The 16,514-nt window shown below is 42.3% G+C and overlaps 3 protein-coding genes across 6 annotated transcripts; 2 read left to right on the forward strand and 1 right to left on the reverse strand.

Moving 5' to 3' along the window:
* Positions 1 to 917: 917 nt before the first annotated feature.
* Positions 918 to 7,143, forward strand: RB195_019051 (uncharacterized protein; the record flags this gene model as incomplete). 2 transcript variants are annotated; one of them, XM_064186734.1, is made up of 9 exons in its annotated part: positions 918 to 932; positions 997 to 1,013; positions 1,296 to 1,462; positions 2,812 to 2,911; positions 2,968 to 3,050; positions 3,111 to 3,214; positions 3,868 to 3,996; positions 4,088 to 4,212; positions 7,062 to 7,143. In XM_064186734.1, the coding sequence occupies 9 exons, from the start codon at positions 918 to 920 to the stop codon at positions 7,141 to 7,143; spliced, it is 822 nt and encodes a 273-aa protein (XP_064042615.1). The 2 variants fall into 2 exon arrangements, with proteins under 2 accessions (XP_064042615.1, XP_064042616.1); XM_064186735.1 differs by lacking the exon at positions 7,062 to 7,143 and having other exon boundaries at positions 4,088 to 4,231.
* A 179-nt stretch (positions 7,144 to 7,322) lies between these two features.
* RB195_019052 (uncharacterized protein) lies at positions 7,323 to 10,040 on the reverse strand (the record flags this gene model as incomplete). Of its 2 annotated transcripts, XM_064186737.1 has the most annotated exons (2): positions 7,323 to 9,932; positions 9,996 to 10,040. In XM_064186737.1, the coding sequence occupies 2 exons, from the start codon at positions 10,038 to 10,040 to the stop codon at positions 7,323 to 7,325; spliced, it is 2,655 nt and encodes an 884-aa protein (XP_064042617.1). The 2 variants fall into 2 exon arrangements, with proteins under 2 accessions (XP_064042617.1, XP_064042618.1); XM_064186736.1 differs by lacking the exon at positions 9,996 to 10,040 and having other exon boundaries at positions 7,323 to 9,767.
* Positions 9,918 to 15,590, forward strand: RB195_019053 (uncharacterized protein; the record flags this gene model as incomplete). 2 transcript variants are annotated; one of them, XM_064186738.1, is made up of 6 exons in its annotated part: positions 9,918 to 10,011; positions 11,338 to 11,463; positions 13,457 to 13,612; positions 13,668 to 13,721; positions 13,775 to 13,798; positions 15,472 to 15,590. In XM_064186738.1, the coding sequence occupies 6 exons, from the start codon at positions 9,918 to 9,920 to the stop codon at positions 15,588 to 15,590; spliced, it is 573 nt and encodes a 190-aa protein (XP_064042619.1). The 2 variants fall into 2 exon arrangements, with proteins under 2 accessions (XP_064042619.1, XP_064042620.1); XM_064186739.1 differs by lacking the exon at positions 9,918 to 10,011 and having other exon boundaries at positions 11,226 to 11,463.
* Positions 15,591 to 16,514: the final 924 nt, after the last annotated feature.

Raw genomic sequence — 16,514 nt, forward strand, 5'->3', positions numbered from 1 at the left:
CATTGAAGATGTGCTGCTTCGTCATGCTACAATACGTTTTACGCCGACCATATACGGGCCGCGTATGTGAGTCTGATTGTTACCAGCGCGCAGTGGTATACTTGTACTAGATGGAATCAGTGATTTGAGTATACGTGCGTGTACTTTGATGTTATGCAAGTTATATAACTTCCAGTCATGATGGAAGGCATGCAGATATTGCAAAGAAAAGGTGCAAAGATACTATCGTGCAAAACATCGCCAAAGCCCAACCCAACTAGGTCAAATGCTTAGCGGGAGCATGAAATCTCTGGTGACAGCCTCAAATTCGTTAGGCCAAGCTACAAGACATTGTAGAGGGTAATCAGGTCTCTCAGTGTCGAAACGCTTTTCACATAGGAATGCGAGTCTCGCAAGCAGAGTTCACAGCAGTGCGGTCTGCCAGCTCTATTGTTTGGTGGTTATTGAGCGTTCAATCGCTGAATGGAACAGCGACGAATGGTTAGATTCTGTGCTAGCTCTTGCTGTAGATCAAGAAGATTGGGCAGAACTATGCTCAAGAATGGCACGCCTCGGCGAAGATACGGGCAATCGCGTCAGCTGCTAGTCTCACTCGACGCTACAGTTCGCGATGGTCCCATGTCGACGCAAACCAGCAGCTGCACCGCGCCGCTTTCGGAACTGCACGAAACTTAAGTCGTTTTAGATCGGCTAACTATGCTTCATCAGACAGGTTGTAAGTCCTAGGGTGGTAGTTCCTTAAGAAATACAAAAAATGCATTGTTGAGGTACGGTGTTCTCGAAAAACAGGGACTGAGAATATAGGCACACGTGCATTACGCACATCTAACACTCACCTGACTCACCAACCCAGGAACTCCTTTTGTTTATGAAGAATCTGATTTAAAGAAAGACGCAGAAGATGAAAACAGCAAACAATGTGCAAGAAGAAAGTAAGCGAAAAGAAATTACGTGGATAGTCGTCACCTTCACGCACATACAGGAACATCATCACAGGACCCAACGCGCAACGGGTAAAATTTTCGTTGTCACTTTTTGGTTTGTGGTGCATTTGTTTCAAAAGTTGGCGAATGAGTGTCATTTTTCTTCTTTTTTTGGTTCCACTCGTTGTCGGCTATTTGTTCGATACAGCTTCTGACCATTTCGAAGTTGTTCTAGGTTTGCTTGGGCTCATTTCATTTCTCCCTGTGGTATTGCGCGAGAAGTTTGTTGAGTCATGCTGCTAAATGTCAAGAATTACTTGGAATGCGACTGGTAATAAAATGTATCGTGAGCTTTGTTCTTCGTATATTCAGGTGTTATCGTTTGATAATGGGGACTCGGCACGATGATGGTTGTACAGCCCAAGAAAAGGAGACGCGTAGCAGACGAATACTGAAGGAAGGAGAGTGGGCTTGCACTGATCCTAAATGCGCCCAAGTAAATGCTGAATACAGGAACGCCTGCGAGGCCTGTGGGAAATGTGAGCTTTTTCTTTCTCATGACGACATTTGAGACATAGTATGAAACGAAGTGCTCTCAGCGAATTCGAGATCCAGCTTTGAGGAATGAGAGGATTGTTTAGTTCAGCTGTTAGTGAATAGTGCAGCAAACCACAATATTAGAAGGAACAAGGCTGATGGGCGTACTTTTTTGAAAATATTCTTGTAGTTTTTTTTATGAAAGGTGCTTTTCCTCTAAGTGGTGATAGGGATGGCGTAACAGAAGCCCCTTTCGAAGTCCCAGTGATCCCGTCCTCTTAGGAATCACAGGAGGAATTCTACTGAGCCGACCTTTTTTTTCAGCCTTTGAGGGAAATCTCGAAGAGAACGGATAGAGACATTCATTTAAAGCCTCATACAACTCAGTACCTACCAGAGTTGATTTGTAGTCCTATGACAAGTGGCAGAAGGTGGTCCACTATTTCAATACTAGTTATTTTCTCATGCTATGTGCACGAAGCGCAAAAATGTCTTCAGATAGTTGCGTCATTTAGGATTATCTGTGAGAAATAGAGTACTTAGTATACACTTGTCATTCATGATCAAGTTAGGAGCTGCAAACAACTTTGCGGCTTTCCTTTTACTTCAAAATAGATGTGCCGTCCAAAGAATGTGCTTTCGCTACACAAAGTGCTGGATAAATGTCGATGTTGAGGTTCTTATATGTAGAGTTGGAACGTGGTCCGCAGGTTCGCAAAAAATGACGAAACCTGCAAATCTCCAGATCTCAGGTACTAGGAGCACCAATGGCCTCAGTTTACCCACTCTTTACTCCCATAGGATAATGAAACCCGGAGGGTGCGATTTCATTTTTCGTGCAAGTATAAAGAAGTAAGAAGTACTACAGATGTTTTCCGTGTCGGATAATTTCACCATCAATTTACACTTTACACTTTATGTTGCTTTTGTTTAGGTGATGCTAAGGATGTGAAAATTTCCCTTGTTGAGTAAACTGAGGCCTCCAGTTCATGAACGTGTAAGAGGCATTTCTCTCTGCGATGCTTACAAGCTGCGGCCCAACTCTACACATAATTGGAGGGAACCCAACATTGAAATTTTCTTCTGCTTCTAATACCAGCCCGATGCAGTAAATTTCAGCTCACCTTCGAACCAAACAACGTATCGCGGTCAAAGATCACCGAACGGCTGAAATTTTGCTTTTCTTGAGACACACTCTCTAGAGTTGCCTATTTCAAGATAGCTCAAATGAGGAATGATGTCTGTAACATCTGCTACGAAATCTTGTTTTCAGACATTTTTCACATTAACACCGATTTCTCTCGGGAGGTCAGCTTTGATTCCTAAACAACGCTATCCATTTTTTTTTCAGCGAAGCCCCGTTCTAAAAATCGGGTTGGGAAGGAGATAGGGAAGGAGATGGCTGATAAATCCAAGGGTCTTTTTGCTGCTGAAGATTGGGTGTGCTCGAAGTAAGCTTTCTTTTGTGTGATTCCTGGAGCAGATGTTCTAGTTTCTGCTTTTTTAGATGTGGTAATGTGAATTGGGCAAGGCGAAAAACTTGTAATGTGTGTAATGCGCCTAAATTAGCTGATTTAGAGAAAAGAACAGGTATGTCTTGCACTTCAAATAATTGTGGTGATTCGATTGTATAGCTTCAATTGTCTTCAGGTTATGGAGGAGGTTTTAATGACCGTCAAGACATTGAGTACATAAAACGTGATCATGATGACGAATTTGACGAGTTTGGGAGAAAGCGGAAAAGAAAAGAGGATGTAAGGTTCCCTTGCTTCATATGCTGCTTCCATTTTTCACAGATACCAAACGGAAGTTCTTCAAAAAGTCTAATATAGGCACATCACACCTCTATTCCATCAGAAACGTAATTGATAGCCGTATATACTATGTTTCTAGGTCTAGTTATCTTTTAGAAGAGGTATCTACAGCAAACTCTCTAATAGAGTACCGGTAACTATTTCACACTAATTTTAGTTCCAAAATGTACTAGTTATGATTTCTGCCGCAGAATCTATTGAAGTAATTAGTTAATAGTTCAGGTTTTGAGAATTCCCTCCTAGAATTGCGTAGCAACTTCTCCAATAACGGGTTAAGTGAGTCCACTCTAAGCATTTGTGTTAATGGTCCTAGGAATCTGCCTTTCTTCTTCAAATATGTGGATACGACTTCGTTCCTAGTTTGTTTTCACAGTGTAACATCGACTATATTGCCTACGCTGGGTTACAAGTGGAACCACTCACACAAATTCACAGAGATTCAAGTCGTTTTGATCCGACAATAGATTTCTTTATGATGGTGAGAAGGGGCATGTTGTAAACTGCAAACAAAGTACTCATTTTGGGTTGATATCCATAAGGTATTGGCTTTATGAAAACATTTCAATTATGAGGACTAAGAAGCGAATGTTCAGCCAATTGCGGCTGCTCCCACAAGTCATGAAATATATGATACTAAAGAAGTGCTTGGTACCGATGAAGAAGAAGAGGAGGAAGAAGGTGAAATAACTAAGTATAACCTAGGAAGCGATGGAGAGGATGAGGTGGGTTAGAGGTAAGACGGAATTTTGTGAGTAATGTACCAGCAGTTGTCTCTCATTGAAGTAATATTTTATATGCTCTCATTGCATTTAGGAATCAGAAGAGGACGACGACGATGCAGATCTTGACAAGTATGATTTGACTGCGGACCCTGAATTGGCAGAAATAAAGATAGAGGTGAAGCGCCCATTGCCTCACCCAGTTCATTTGGAGAGCGAGTATGTGTTCACAAATTAGAGTTATTGTTTATTCATTGTTCATTGCAAAGCTAACATAAGCTTTAGATCATTAGAACAACTCAAAATTTGCTAGCATATTTTATTTAGCAGATATTTTTCTTCGAAACCGGCCTATACGTTGGCATTAAAATACACTGTTTTAGATCTACAATTCCTCGATGATTTTCAAAGGGATGGTTCGCCATTTCCTTCGGTTTTTTTTTTGTTCTGTTGAGAAACTTAGTAGAAGTCAAGTTTGCAAAACACTGTAGGCACAGTTGTTTGTGTCCTGCGTTCAAATTTATTTCCTGTCCTGTGTTGGGACTATTTTGTACATATGGGAAAATTTGATGTGAATCAATTAGAATAACAGCATTCCAGAGTCTACCAAACGTAGTCTTCGTTTTTTTTTTTCCTGAATTTCTCGTACAATTCGAAGCATAGTAATATTTGTAATTGCAGATTGCCGTAAAGTATTTGGGCTAGTTATTTGGTCAGATGTTCATTATTTTGGAGCTATTGTGTCTGGAGAACTTTCAGTCTCGGGAACGGTTACGTCAGATTAATATTAAATCCGCATCCAGATTAATATTAATTTCACATTGTTCGAAAAGCTATCTGCCATATTTACAAACAGAATGAAAAATAGTATGAAAGTGAAACTACAGTAGTTCAATTCAGTACTTCATCTTCATCATGTACTGTATGACAATTGTCCACGGAAAAAAAGGACTCTTTTTCCTAAAACCGAGCTAATGTTAATGATAAGATAAAGTAAGCTTTGAATTTCTTCGCAGCTCTTGGGCTTCTCACTTAGTGGGCACACTTAAAAAAATAACGTTGCAAATGTGGGCTGAAGCGGGGCTTTCTAACTATTTTCTCAATTTTCTTTTGGGTGATCATGCGGTCGGAGGTTAGGTGGAGAAATTAAGGAAGATAAATCATTTTAATCATTCCAACAAATCATCATTCTTCACGGTAGTGGACCTTTTATAACTGAATTCTGGACATCTGATCTGAACAAAGGCGCAAACTATTTCCCATGGATCAGTTGTTTTCTTCAGCTCGTGGCTTTTGACCAATTTAGGTCTTTGTTCGCGCTCTTTATCTCTTAAGGCTTTTATTTTCGTCTTGAAAACATTGACGTTCGCTAATATACCCTTCTTCAATACACGTAACAGTATGCGGTGGGTTTCAGGAATGTTCTACCTGCTGAAATTGCATTTTTTTTTCTCAGATATTTCTAAAATATTTTCTACACTAAAAGAAAATCAAACAATTGTAGACAAAATGCATATCTGTTGGTCCATAGAGAAACGGTTTTTCGCAATTACAAGTTATATAAATGCAAGTAAAACTTTCGATAGACTTCGAAGAAATGTGCAAGACAAAGCCACAACTTTTGAACTACCCAATATTGCAATTGTTTGATCTGAATATGTCTTTCTTTCACATGAAAAAAGATTTTTCGGGTGAAAAAAACCTTCAATGACTATGTGTTTTAGAGAGGAGGTTTATACTGTAAAATATCTATATTGCCGTTCTTATAGGCCCTCTGGGTTTTTCAGTGAAACCTAGCTGAGAAAAAGTAGGGAATTTCAGCAAATTTCCCAGGTTCCTCTCAGCTAATTTTCGAGAGAACGAAGAAAGAAGTGGAAAAAATTGAAACAGCAGTCTTGTAGGAAAAGTCCACATTTATAACATATTTCATATTGGATAAGTTTTTATAAGGTATAAACTGACTTAATGGACTTTATTTTATTACTATATTGGCCTTTAAAGGCCCACGAATCTGAGGTGGTACGGATTTCAGATGGAGTATTCGTATACGGGATCGTAGGTTAAGGAGTGGGGGTGATTCCGCTCATTTCTTCCTAATTGCCGTAAAAACAGCCCGGAAGATACGGCTTCGAGTGTTCCGCCGCGCTATTTTCCAGAACGAGTTCGATTGGAGCACGCTAGCCGTGTGTACACGCCGCATCTTCCGGGCCGTTCTTTTACGCCAATTGGCAAATAGGGGCGAATACTCCACCTGAGATCCGTACCACCTAAGATTCGTGGGGTGATGCCTTTAAACGATTAGGTGGTTAAAGGTGGTACTGATTTCAGGTGAAGTATTCGTATACGGCACAGTAGATTATGGAGAGGGGTGATTCCGTCCAATTCTTCCTAATTGCCGTAAAAAAACGACCCGGAAGATGCGGCGCGTGCACAAGGTTGGCGCGCTCCAATCCAACTCCTTGTAGAAAATAGCGCATCAGAACGCTCGAAGTCGTATCTTCAGCGCCGATTATTTTTCCGCCAATTGGGAAGGAGTGGACGGAATCACCCACCTCTTCATAACCTACGATCCCGTATACGAATACTCCATCTGAAATCCGTACCATCTCAAATTCGTGGTATGCTGCCTTTAAGAATCAAGCCACTAGTTTGACCTTATTGGTGTTCTTGATCAGTAGTTTTCAAGGAAATTCCTATTTAAAGGCATCACCTCACGAATCTGGGTTGATGCGCGTTTCAGGTGGATTATGCCTATACGGAGTCGTAGATTATGGAGAAAAGGGTGGTTCCGTCTATTTCTTCCTAATTGCTGTAAAAAACGGCCGGAAGATACGACTTCGAGCGTTTATTTTCTACAACGAGCTCGATTGGAGCGCGTGTGCCCGCGCTTCATTTTCCGGGCCGTTTTTTACGGCAATTAGGAAGAAATAGGCAGAATCACCCTCCTCTCCATAGTCTACGACCCCGTACAGGAACTCTCCACTTAAAATCCGTACCACCTCAGATTCGTGGGGTGATGCCTTTAAACTATTTATTTCCATTTCATTACCTTCATAACTTTCGTTTAGTTATTTAGACGATAAAGTGTCTGGAGTTAATCAGTCCGCTTGGGATGCGCCACCACGTTCACTTCAATTCAGAATCGTTTGAGGTTGCGAAGCAAGTTGCGTTTGAGGTTGCGAAGCCGTAACTGGCTTATACAATGACTGGCGGGGGCTAGCCGATGTCTCAAGCCAGTGTTGTTATCCTCCCAGACAAGTCTGGTACCATTTTGTCGAACCCGGAGAGATGAAAGGCGTTGTGAGCACTAGGGCGGATTCGAACCTCCATCAATCATGCAGACAGCGGAACCTTTTACTGATTGCGCTACACCCGCCCTTGATCACCTCGATCACCTTGACTCCCGTTGATCTTCGAACTGGTCGAGCGGGCGCCAGTAATTCTTCCATTTGTCCCGATTGAGCGCCAGAGTAGCCCAGTGGTTCCTCCTTTCGCGTGGGACACGAGGACTTTTCTTTGAAGGACTTCGTGAAGAAATCTGACCAACGGGTCGGCGGTCTTCCTGTAGTGCGCTTAATATCGCGGGGAACCCAGTCGCTCACGGCTCTGGTCCAACGGTTGTCGTTAAAGCGCATCACGTGTCGGGCCCACCTTACTTTACTTTCCTCGGCAAACGCGGCGGCGTCTCTAATCTTCGATCGCTGACGTAGGAGAGAACTTCGAATCCCGGCCTTCAATTGTGTGAAACGGGATACTCCTAGCATCACTCTCTCAATTGCGCGTTCAATGACGCTCACCGCGTTTTCTTCCTGGTTGCGAAATGCCCAGGTTTCCGAAGCATAAGTCAAAGCAGTATGTACGGTGGTGTTGAAGAGGTGAGCACGGAGCCGGGTGTTCCTGGTCTTCTTCACTACATCCTCGATGCTCTTGTACGCTCCCCAAGCCGCTCGTCTCCTCCTGCCCAGCTCGGGGTCAGGTCGTTTATCATGTTCAATTCCCGACCCAGATAAACGTAGCTGGTGCATTCGGATATGTTCGTTCCGTTGAGCGTGAATGAGGCATCCGAGACCCATTCGTTTAGCATGAACATCGTCTTTTGTAGATTCGGCTGAAGACCGATGCATCCACATGTTTCGTCGAATTCGGTCACCATTCGTTCCGCTAGGTGTTATCAGTACGATGTCATCAGCGAAGCGCAAATGGTGTAGCTGCCGACCGTCGATCTTCACTCCCATGTCGTCCCATTCCAACTTTCGCATTGCGTTCTCGAAGGTGGCTGTGAATATTTTGGGTGAGATTGTTTCACCCTGTCGGACTCCCCTCTTCACGTCAATGATGATATTCTTGTAGAATGACGAAATTCCGGTCGTGAAGTGACTGTACAACTCTCGAAGTACCTTTATGTACTGAGTAGGGATACCTTGGTTGTCCAAGGCTTCCACGACCGCTTCGATCTCAACTGAGTCGAAGGCCTTCTTTAAGTCGATGAAGGTGAGACAGAGCGGCATCTTGTACTCTCGTGATACCTTGATAAGTTTCGAAACAATGTGAATGTGGTCAATCGTGCTGAATCCTTTTCGAAAGCCTGCTTGCTCGCATGGCTGTCCTTCGTCCAAGACTTTTTCAATCCTATTAAGGACCACTCTTGTAAAGAGCTTGTAGATGACGGACAGTAAGTAGATTGGACGATAGTTGCTGATGTCATGTGGATCTCTCTTTTTATACAGCAACACGGTCTTGCTGGTCTTCCACTGTTTAGAAGCCTTGCATTCCGACAGGTAACGTGTAAAGAGCCTCGCCAGGGTGTTGATGAGCGCTGGCGGAAGGTTCTTCAGTTGTTCTGGTCTTATTCTCTCCATCCCACTTCTCGATGCAATGGTTGTTCCCTTCAGGTTCCGGAGAGCAGTCATCCTTGTCTTGCGACTGGCGAAGTCTGGACGAGCATAACGGATGCTTTTCCCCGCCTCTGCAGCTTCAGCCATTACTTCTGCTCTTCTCTCTTTAAGGTCTTCCTTTATCGCCTCTCTGCAAAGCCTTGCGAGCACCGGCGTGAGTTCTTGGTTCCCTGCGGCTCGTGCTGCTCCACGCTGGCGTATCATCTCAAGAGTTTCAAGAGACAGGCGTCTCTTGGTAGTTTTAAAACTCTCAGCCTTCTTCGCGCAGTCGTGAAGGTGTTCAGCGAGCCGGTCATATTCCTCATCGATGTTGTCCATTGCGGAATCTTCCCAAAAGCCGGATAGCGTAGCGAAGAGATCACAGTTGATGACATTTCTGAGATTTCTCTCTCTGAACTTGGCGGCTTTCTCTGCTCTCCTTGTGAAGGAAAATCTTCTTCGGGGGAGGCGATGGTCCGATCCCGTATAGAACTTTGGTACAACAGCGACGTCCGTTAGGCAGAACCTTCTATTGTCGATGATGTCTATTTCATTACGGTACCCTCCACCGGGTGACTCCCACGTCCAGCGTAGAGGGGAGGGCTTGTGGAATTGCGAGTTCCCATGGATGGTCTTAGTCGTCATGATGAACTCGGAGAGCCTCTTCCCCTGGTCGCTCCATTGTAGGCCGTGGGTCCCGATGTGAAGTTCCTCCGGCGTTCTTCTTGGGCCAACTTTGGCGTTGAAATCGCCAATGATGACCTCGTAGAAGGCATGATCTTCTCGGTAGAACTTCTCCAGGTCCATATAGAAAGCTTCAACTTCTTCTTCATCGTAGCTTGATGTTGGAGCGTAAGCGACGAAGATAGTCAAAGCTGATGTTGGACCACATCTTCTCATCCGCAGACGTCCGATTCTGGTCGTAAGTTGTTCGAAAGAGTCGATGTTCTTTGCTATATTCGTGTTGACGAGGACACCAACTCCACCAACACCTCTACTGTCGCATGCTCCTAAGAACAGTTCTCCAGTTTCATATACGGCGTTGAGAGGATGACGTCGTCTCGTCTAGGTCAGTCCGATGACGTCGTACTTGATCTTCTTGGCTTGCATCATCAGATCTTCGATGACCGCTTCCGATGCAAGCGTACGTGCTTTGTAAGTACAGATCGCCATCCTAGTCCTTTTCCGTTTCGGTAGCCTATATGACTCCTGCAACCCCGTCCTACCTGGTTCCAGACTTTCCTCCGGAATCAGGAGACTTTTCTATTACTGTGTTTTGCATAAAATTTGAAACCCATGGGCAGGTTGCATGCCTCTAGTCCCATGAGTTTTTGGGAGAACTTCCGTTCTCCCGAAGTGGACATGTGGAGCTTATTTGTTGGAAGCGACTCCAAACCGCCTCCCTTGCACCTCCCAGTCACTTGATTGCAGGCTTTTGGCCGGACCGACGTGCGGGATACAAGGATATCATGAGTCAGTGCTGGCTCAGCAGAAACAGGGAGTGCATCCCCTGAACCCACCTGCGTCTCTGGGCAAGCACAAGGTCGCTTTTGGTCCGCGATAAGCCCCCTATCCGTTACCCGGGGACGCGCCACGTAGCCTCGCGACTAACCGGCTGTGATCCCCCTAGTGAGGGAGATCCGTGGACACCCGCTCTAGTTATTCATAATGCATAATATTTGTTCAAAGATTCGATGATTTGTTCTCACGTTGACAGCTGGTTGTAAGTAGCAGACACAATTTTGCGCGGCTTGAGCCGGTACTTGTTCTATTAACAGAAGTACAAGGAATAAGAGATTTTGCCATTTTGTGGCTTGTATGCTCTTATATTAGCTATACTGTTTTCACTGCACAGCTTTCGAGCATTTCTCAATAATTTATCTAAGTATTACATGATTTTGTTTCAAATACGTATATCGAATATGATCCCTTTCGCTTCTCCTCTTGCGCCAACACCACTCTTAAAACCCTCTGCGAAAATTCCAACTTACGTCTGATCATGTGGGTATAGAGCATCGAGAAGAATGTCCTATCTTTGGAGTTAGCTAATGGAGATTATCATCATGATATGATATGAAATGAAGATACAACACATAACACTGAAGTTAATACTGCAAAACACGTCTCCCTATACTTTTTGGCATTGTGTCGAAGTTTGTGGAGGTCACAAAACCTTTATTTAGATTTAACGTTTTTAAAACATCATTCCAGCAATAAGGAACCTACTCCGAGCTCCTTTTTTTATTATTACGAAATGCTATGTTCATTTGCGCCGCAGTGTGAACTTCCATCTGGGGTTCCTTTAAATAAATCTGATAAGGATCTAGTGTTTGCTTCTTGCAGTGTATTTGCCTCACAATGAAACCCATTCGAAAGTATGATACAGTGAAAGTCGGGAAATCGTTTTACTGGACCATTTCCCGTTATCAGCGTCTCAATGATTTATTACATTTTTCTTTCAACTGTTCAGCTGCTCCTGCTCATGCTCTGGTGGAGAATGTTCCTGCGAAGATACCGAAAACGAAAAGAGGGATGTTGAACGGTCGTCTGAGCATTCTCGTGAGAAAGTGCATAAGTCGTCACGGCAGCGAGACCTGTAAGTGATATACAAGCATCAAAATATACTTTCTTACCTTTACCGTCTAGGCTTATGTTTCTTTCCCCATTTTTAGTGGTTATCTGTTTCTCCATTTTTAAGTAACCGTATGTTCAGCGTTTAAGTTTACTGACTTAGCGATTGTGCAAATACACTTCTACTCATCCGTGTTTATCCTACGTAAGTCATGGAAAGGGTCATCTGATAACTCAGTGCTGGTATACCTACTACCACATAGCGATACCTCACCGGGTGGTGCCGTTGCGGCGTGGCGCCTGCTCTAGCACAATTGAATGTCTGGTGACAAAAAGGGTTTGGAGACCACCGAAAAAGTGGTCTTATGGGCTACTTTAATAGGTTTCTTGAGATCTGAGCTACTAAACATGATTGGTTGACAGGAACAGCAATTACGTTAATTAGCATTAGCAATTAACCACTAAAATTAGCACTAGCGTTAATTACCCCACACTAGCGTTTGCAGCATTCAAATTTCTTGCGCTCATCTTCACGGTCGCTCCTTGCATAGCAATCCACGATCAGCAAGAAAAATTTGTATTTGTAAAATTAATAAATGATGCAAGCCCCGATCACATTGTGGTCAGAGTGAAATCACGAAGAGTCAGCAAGTTAGCAGCAGCTATTCTGTTATGCAAATGAATGGCGGATTCCTGTTGGATCAGCCTTATAAACGACGATTTTTGAAGATATTTCGCAATCAATCAAGATGTTCGGTTAAGATATGCTAATTAACGTAATTATCGTGCCAATTCTTGTTTGGTGGCTTAGACCCCAAGAAACATACTTAGGCCACTAAGAAAGTAAACTTAAACAGCATTATCCAATACATGACGATGTTTATTGATAAGTAACATAATGTCGGCATAACCATTTCGGGAAGGGAAGAAGTATTGGAAGATGTGACTGGATTAAGTCGAATATGTGGGTTTGTAAAATATTAATGCGCTTCCTGATTGCAAGAAAAGTCATCAACCGGTGGTAAAATTGTGAAGTCTTGTAGCGAAAAAAGAAAGTTTGTCAATAGCAGTAACATTTGAAGGTCGAAATAAAACAGACACAGACCATAGTAGTATTAATGGAGACTACAATACCTAGCTATACAGAGTCAAAATCCAGTAACTACTATGAACTAAAGAGTGTTCAATTGCCTCTCCGAGAATTAGTAAAGCAGAGCCACAACAGTTCACAGAATTCAAAGCAAAAAAAAGGAGAAGAGAATCAGGATACAGTTTTAGTAAAGTCGGAACAACGCATCCACACATCAAACTCTACCGGTCGGAAGTATGAAAGGGAGACAGTCAGCCCAGATCATAGCTTTACGTCAGTAGCACTAAAGACATAATGAACGTATTATAACGAGCATCTAAACATTTTTTAGCGCTATTTGACAACAAACGTAACTCCATAACGATGTATTTATAGAACATAGCTAAATTGGAACACAAACTCTCAACTGAACATATGAATGAACCGAAATATCACCCCAAAGGTGCTTAAAAGCACGTAATTGCGGATAACGCCCTACTCCTACCGTTGCCTGGCCGAGCCAGGCGCCCTGCCCGGAGGGACGTAGCCGTACGTATAGTCTGGTCAAAACGACATGAATCACGAGTGCAATTGCGGGTGATGTCAGCATGGGTTTTACCACGCTCCTAGCCGCTACGCTCCGCCTGAGCGCCTCGAGAGAAACCGCATACGCAATTGCTTGCGTGCTTCATGTCGTTTTGACCCTACTCTACGATTCGTAATGGATTATTATTTTCAGAAAATGAAATTGTATCTTATTAGTACTTATGACTTATGAGCATCTTTTTCTTCCAATAATTGTCTGAGCTTCGTTGGGTTTCATGCAGTAAGAAACATCCCATAGTGACGTAAAAGTTTTCAATAACATATATACGGCTTCTTCTTACATGCGCTTTAGATGAAAATTTAGTTTCAAGAAGATGAAATGATTTTATTCTGAAGTTTGTAGGGAACGCGGTCGAGAACGAACCAGGAAGCGAAGCTCATCGAGGGATAGGGACGAGGAAAAGTCGAGGGACCATGGAAGAGACAGATATCGGGAAATTGACCGCAGAGGGAGCCGATCCAAAGAGAGGGATAGAGCTAGGGATCGAAAGAGAAGCAAGTATGTCGTTCACGTATTTATTTATGGTAGTTTCAGTTCTTCTTTATTTGTTAAGAGAACGAAAGAAAAGCCGTAGTCGCTCGCGTGACAGGAATAGGGAAAGAAAGAGGTATGTCTCCAGTGTAGAAACGTTTTTGCTTTGCTGAGCATTTATTTCATCAGGAGCAGGTCTCGTGATCGCCGCAGGTGATGGCATTCGCTCAAATTACACTTTGTCTCTCTAATTTTGATCTGTTTTCTTGTCCTTAGTTTTATTCTAACTCAGCATAAGGTTTGGGATATTTCTGGATTAATTGAACCTCGATTATTCTCCGCATGCGTGGATGTGGATGCGTGTGGATTTGGATTGCGTGTGGATGCGTGTGGATATGTGTGCATTGGGAGGATAGCACCACAAGCGATGTTGTTGTGAGCTAGAACTTGGTCAACTATATCTGCATATGATGCATTTTGTGCCTGATCGGCTGACGAGATAGACGTAGTTTACCTTTTGAACTCAGTAGGTCAGGTCGTGAATACCAGTGCGCAATGCGATTGCTCAGGGCAGAATAATAATCGACTCTAGTCTGTAGTAGTAAGCCTGTATAAACATTTTTTCTGCTGAATAGGTTGAGTGATACTGAAGGCTACTGCTCACGGACACCCTAGAAATATTCGGAGCAGAAATATAGAACGAAAGCATTCGCAACTTCGACTTGTCATGCAGGAACCCACATCCGTGACTGATCTCTTTTTGTTCTGCATTTATTACATTTTGTTTCGAAATAGCTGTTTGTACTAGAAATGAAGGGTTATCCTAGAAGTTATTTTAACAGGAACGAAATTTCTTGTTAAAATGCAACTAAAAACTGCTATTAATTGCTTGATCTAAGAGATATTCATTTCCACCAATGATCTTTTACCATTAAACACGCAACTAGTGAATGTCCTTCTCAAAAATATGGGGGGCTACGACTCCAAAAAGTTGGCAACCCAATTTTTCACTTATTCGCGACTTTTGGATCCTTTATCCGCCAGCTGGTGTTATAGTGACTGAAACAAGTCAGTCGGTTGGTTCAAATCTGAGCAGTGAATTACTGATTTTGTCCGTGGTAATCGCACGTCATGCGGAAGCGAATTGTAATGTGGAAATACTGGTGTTTCAACAATTTCATGCATTCGGGTCCCGGCTTCTGCACCATGATGGTTGGCCATGAATAGCCAATGTGTACTGGAATCGTTTGAGTTGTTTTGAAGCCGAATTGATTCATTTCATTAGCTCATCATTATCAAACAAGGTGTGTTGTTCTCCACACTATTCATCTACAAGAATTTCGTCTCCATTCCGAAAACGTTGCAATCAATGCGGCATTGATGTTGACTAATGAAATCCTCTCCAATTTGCGCAATGTGTGGTGATACGCAGCTGCTATTTTCCCCGGTTTGTTTTCTTTTTTAAAAAAAAAAGCAGAGACGCATTCCCTATCATTGTCGGTTACTTTTGAAATAATCTCCGCTAAAAACCAATCGGTTACGACTGATTTGCATATCAATTGGAGCTCTCCAGATAAATACGCATGTGAAAAAGAAGGAAGATTTCTTGCTTATCTTTACTGAAAGTAATGCACTATGACAAACATAACGACAGTAAAACCTTACAATACATCCTTACACAATGGTCAGTGTAAATGCAAACAAAGTTGTCGGGGTATGTTCTCGATGTTTCGGCGGATTTGCAAACGATGTTTGAAGTCGTGTCGACTACATTTGAACTGCAACTTTTTCTATTCTTTTCAGTCCTTTTGCAGCAGTGTTCAACCAAAATAACCTTAGGATCTATATTACTTGATTATATATATGGCATGCACAACTTCTTGCAGAGGTGCATCAAGGAAATCGGCTGGAAAATGGTTCCTCTATTTTTACTGCTTTGGCGTTTTCGGACTTTTCCACTCAAAAACTGTTTTCCACTGTTTTTCTTTCATTTCGGTGGCATTAGGTCTAGTGCAGGATTTTTCGAAGTAAATGGAGATGATGCTAGGTGACTCCTAGTCAGTTTTTCTAGGGCAAAACCAGCAAATCAAGGCCATATTTTGCAACAGTTGAATATGTGTTGCTGTTGTTATTAAATGTACCTGAATGAGCTGTAATCGTCTTTTTTGCTTCATCTACATCCAGCACTTCATCTAATCAGCTTTCGATGTTCAAAAAACGATACACAGGATATGACTATCAAAGTTACATAAAATTTGTTAGTCATATCATAGTTTATCATTAATCTCTTTCTCACGCTATGCTCAGGTGGAACATCTCTAAAGAAAAGAAGTCGAATTCTGCTCAAACCATGGAATGTTTCACACATCTTATATCTTGTTTTGGAGCAGACATACTTCAATGTATATCACATATTTTACGTAGAATCATAACGAAATGCATCAAATAACTTGGGAGAGGAAGAAAAAATTGTTTAATATTAGCAAAATTTGGGGAAAATGTTTTATTCAAACATGCCTTCCCAATTTTGGGAAGTCCCTCCTTAATTCAGCAAGATCCCCAAGTTGTGAGAAATAGGAAAGAAACTAGCTGGTTCTATGAACGCCTAGTGCTGAGACTTAGTAGTATTGTTATTGTCAATCTCAATTGTGTTGTGTTGTCTATACTTTTGTAGCATTGTGTACGCTTTTTTTAAGTGTGCTTTTATTTTTGCCGGATATTTTGAATGGAAGCATCTACGGTTCGTTCTTGTGCTAGTTTTTCTTTTATTGTGGTAATAAATATCCTCAAAGCTGTGAAGCTGTTTTTGTGGCACTTCATATCTTGATTATTAGTTACATCACTTCTATCTGTTATGTGCAAGTTTATTTTTGTTAATGTTCAAATCACAAGAAAACCCTATTAGTTAATCTTTATTTAGAGGAGGCGT

Source organism: Necator americanus, chromosome II (genome assembly GCF_031761385.1).
Source record: "Necator americanus strain Aroian chromosome II, whole genome shotgun sequence".
Classification (NCBI taxonomy): domain Eukaryota; kingdom Metazoa; phylum Nematoda; class Chromadorea; order Rhabditida; family Ancylostomatidae; genus Necator; species Necator americanus.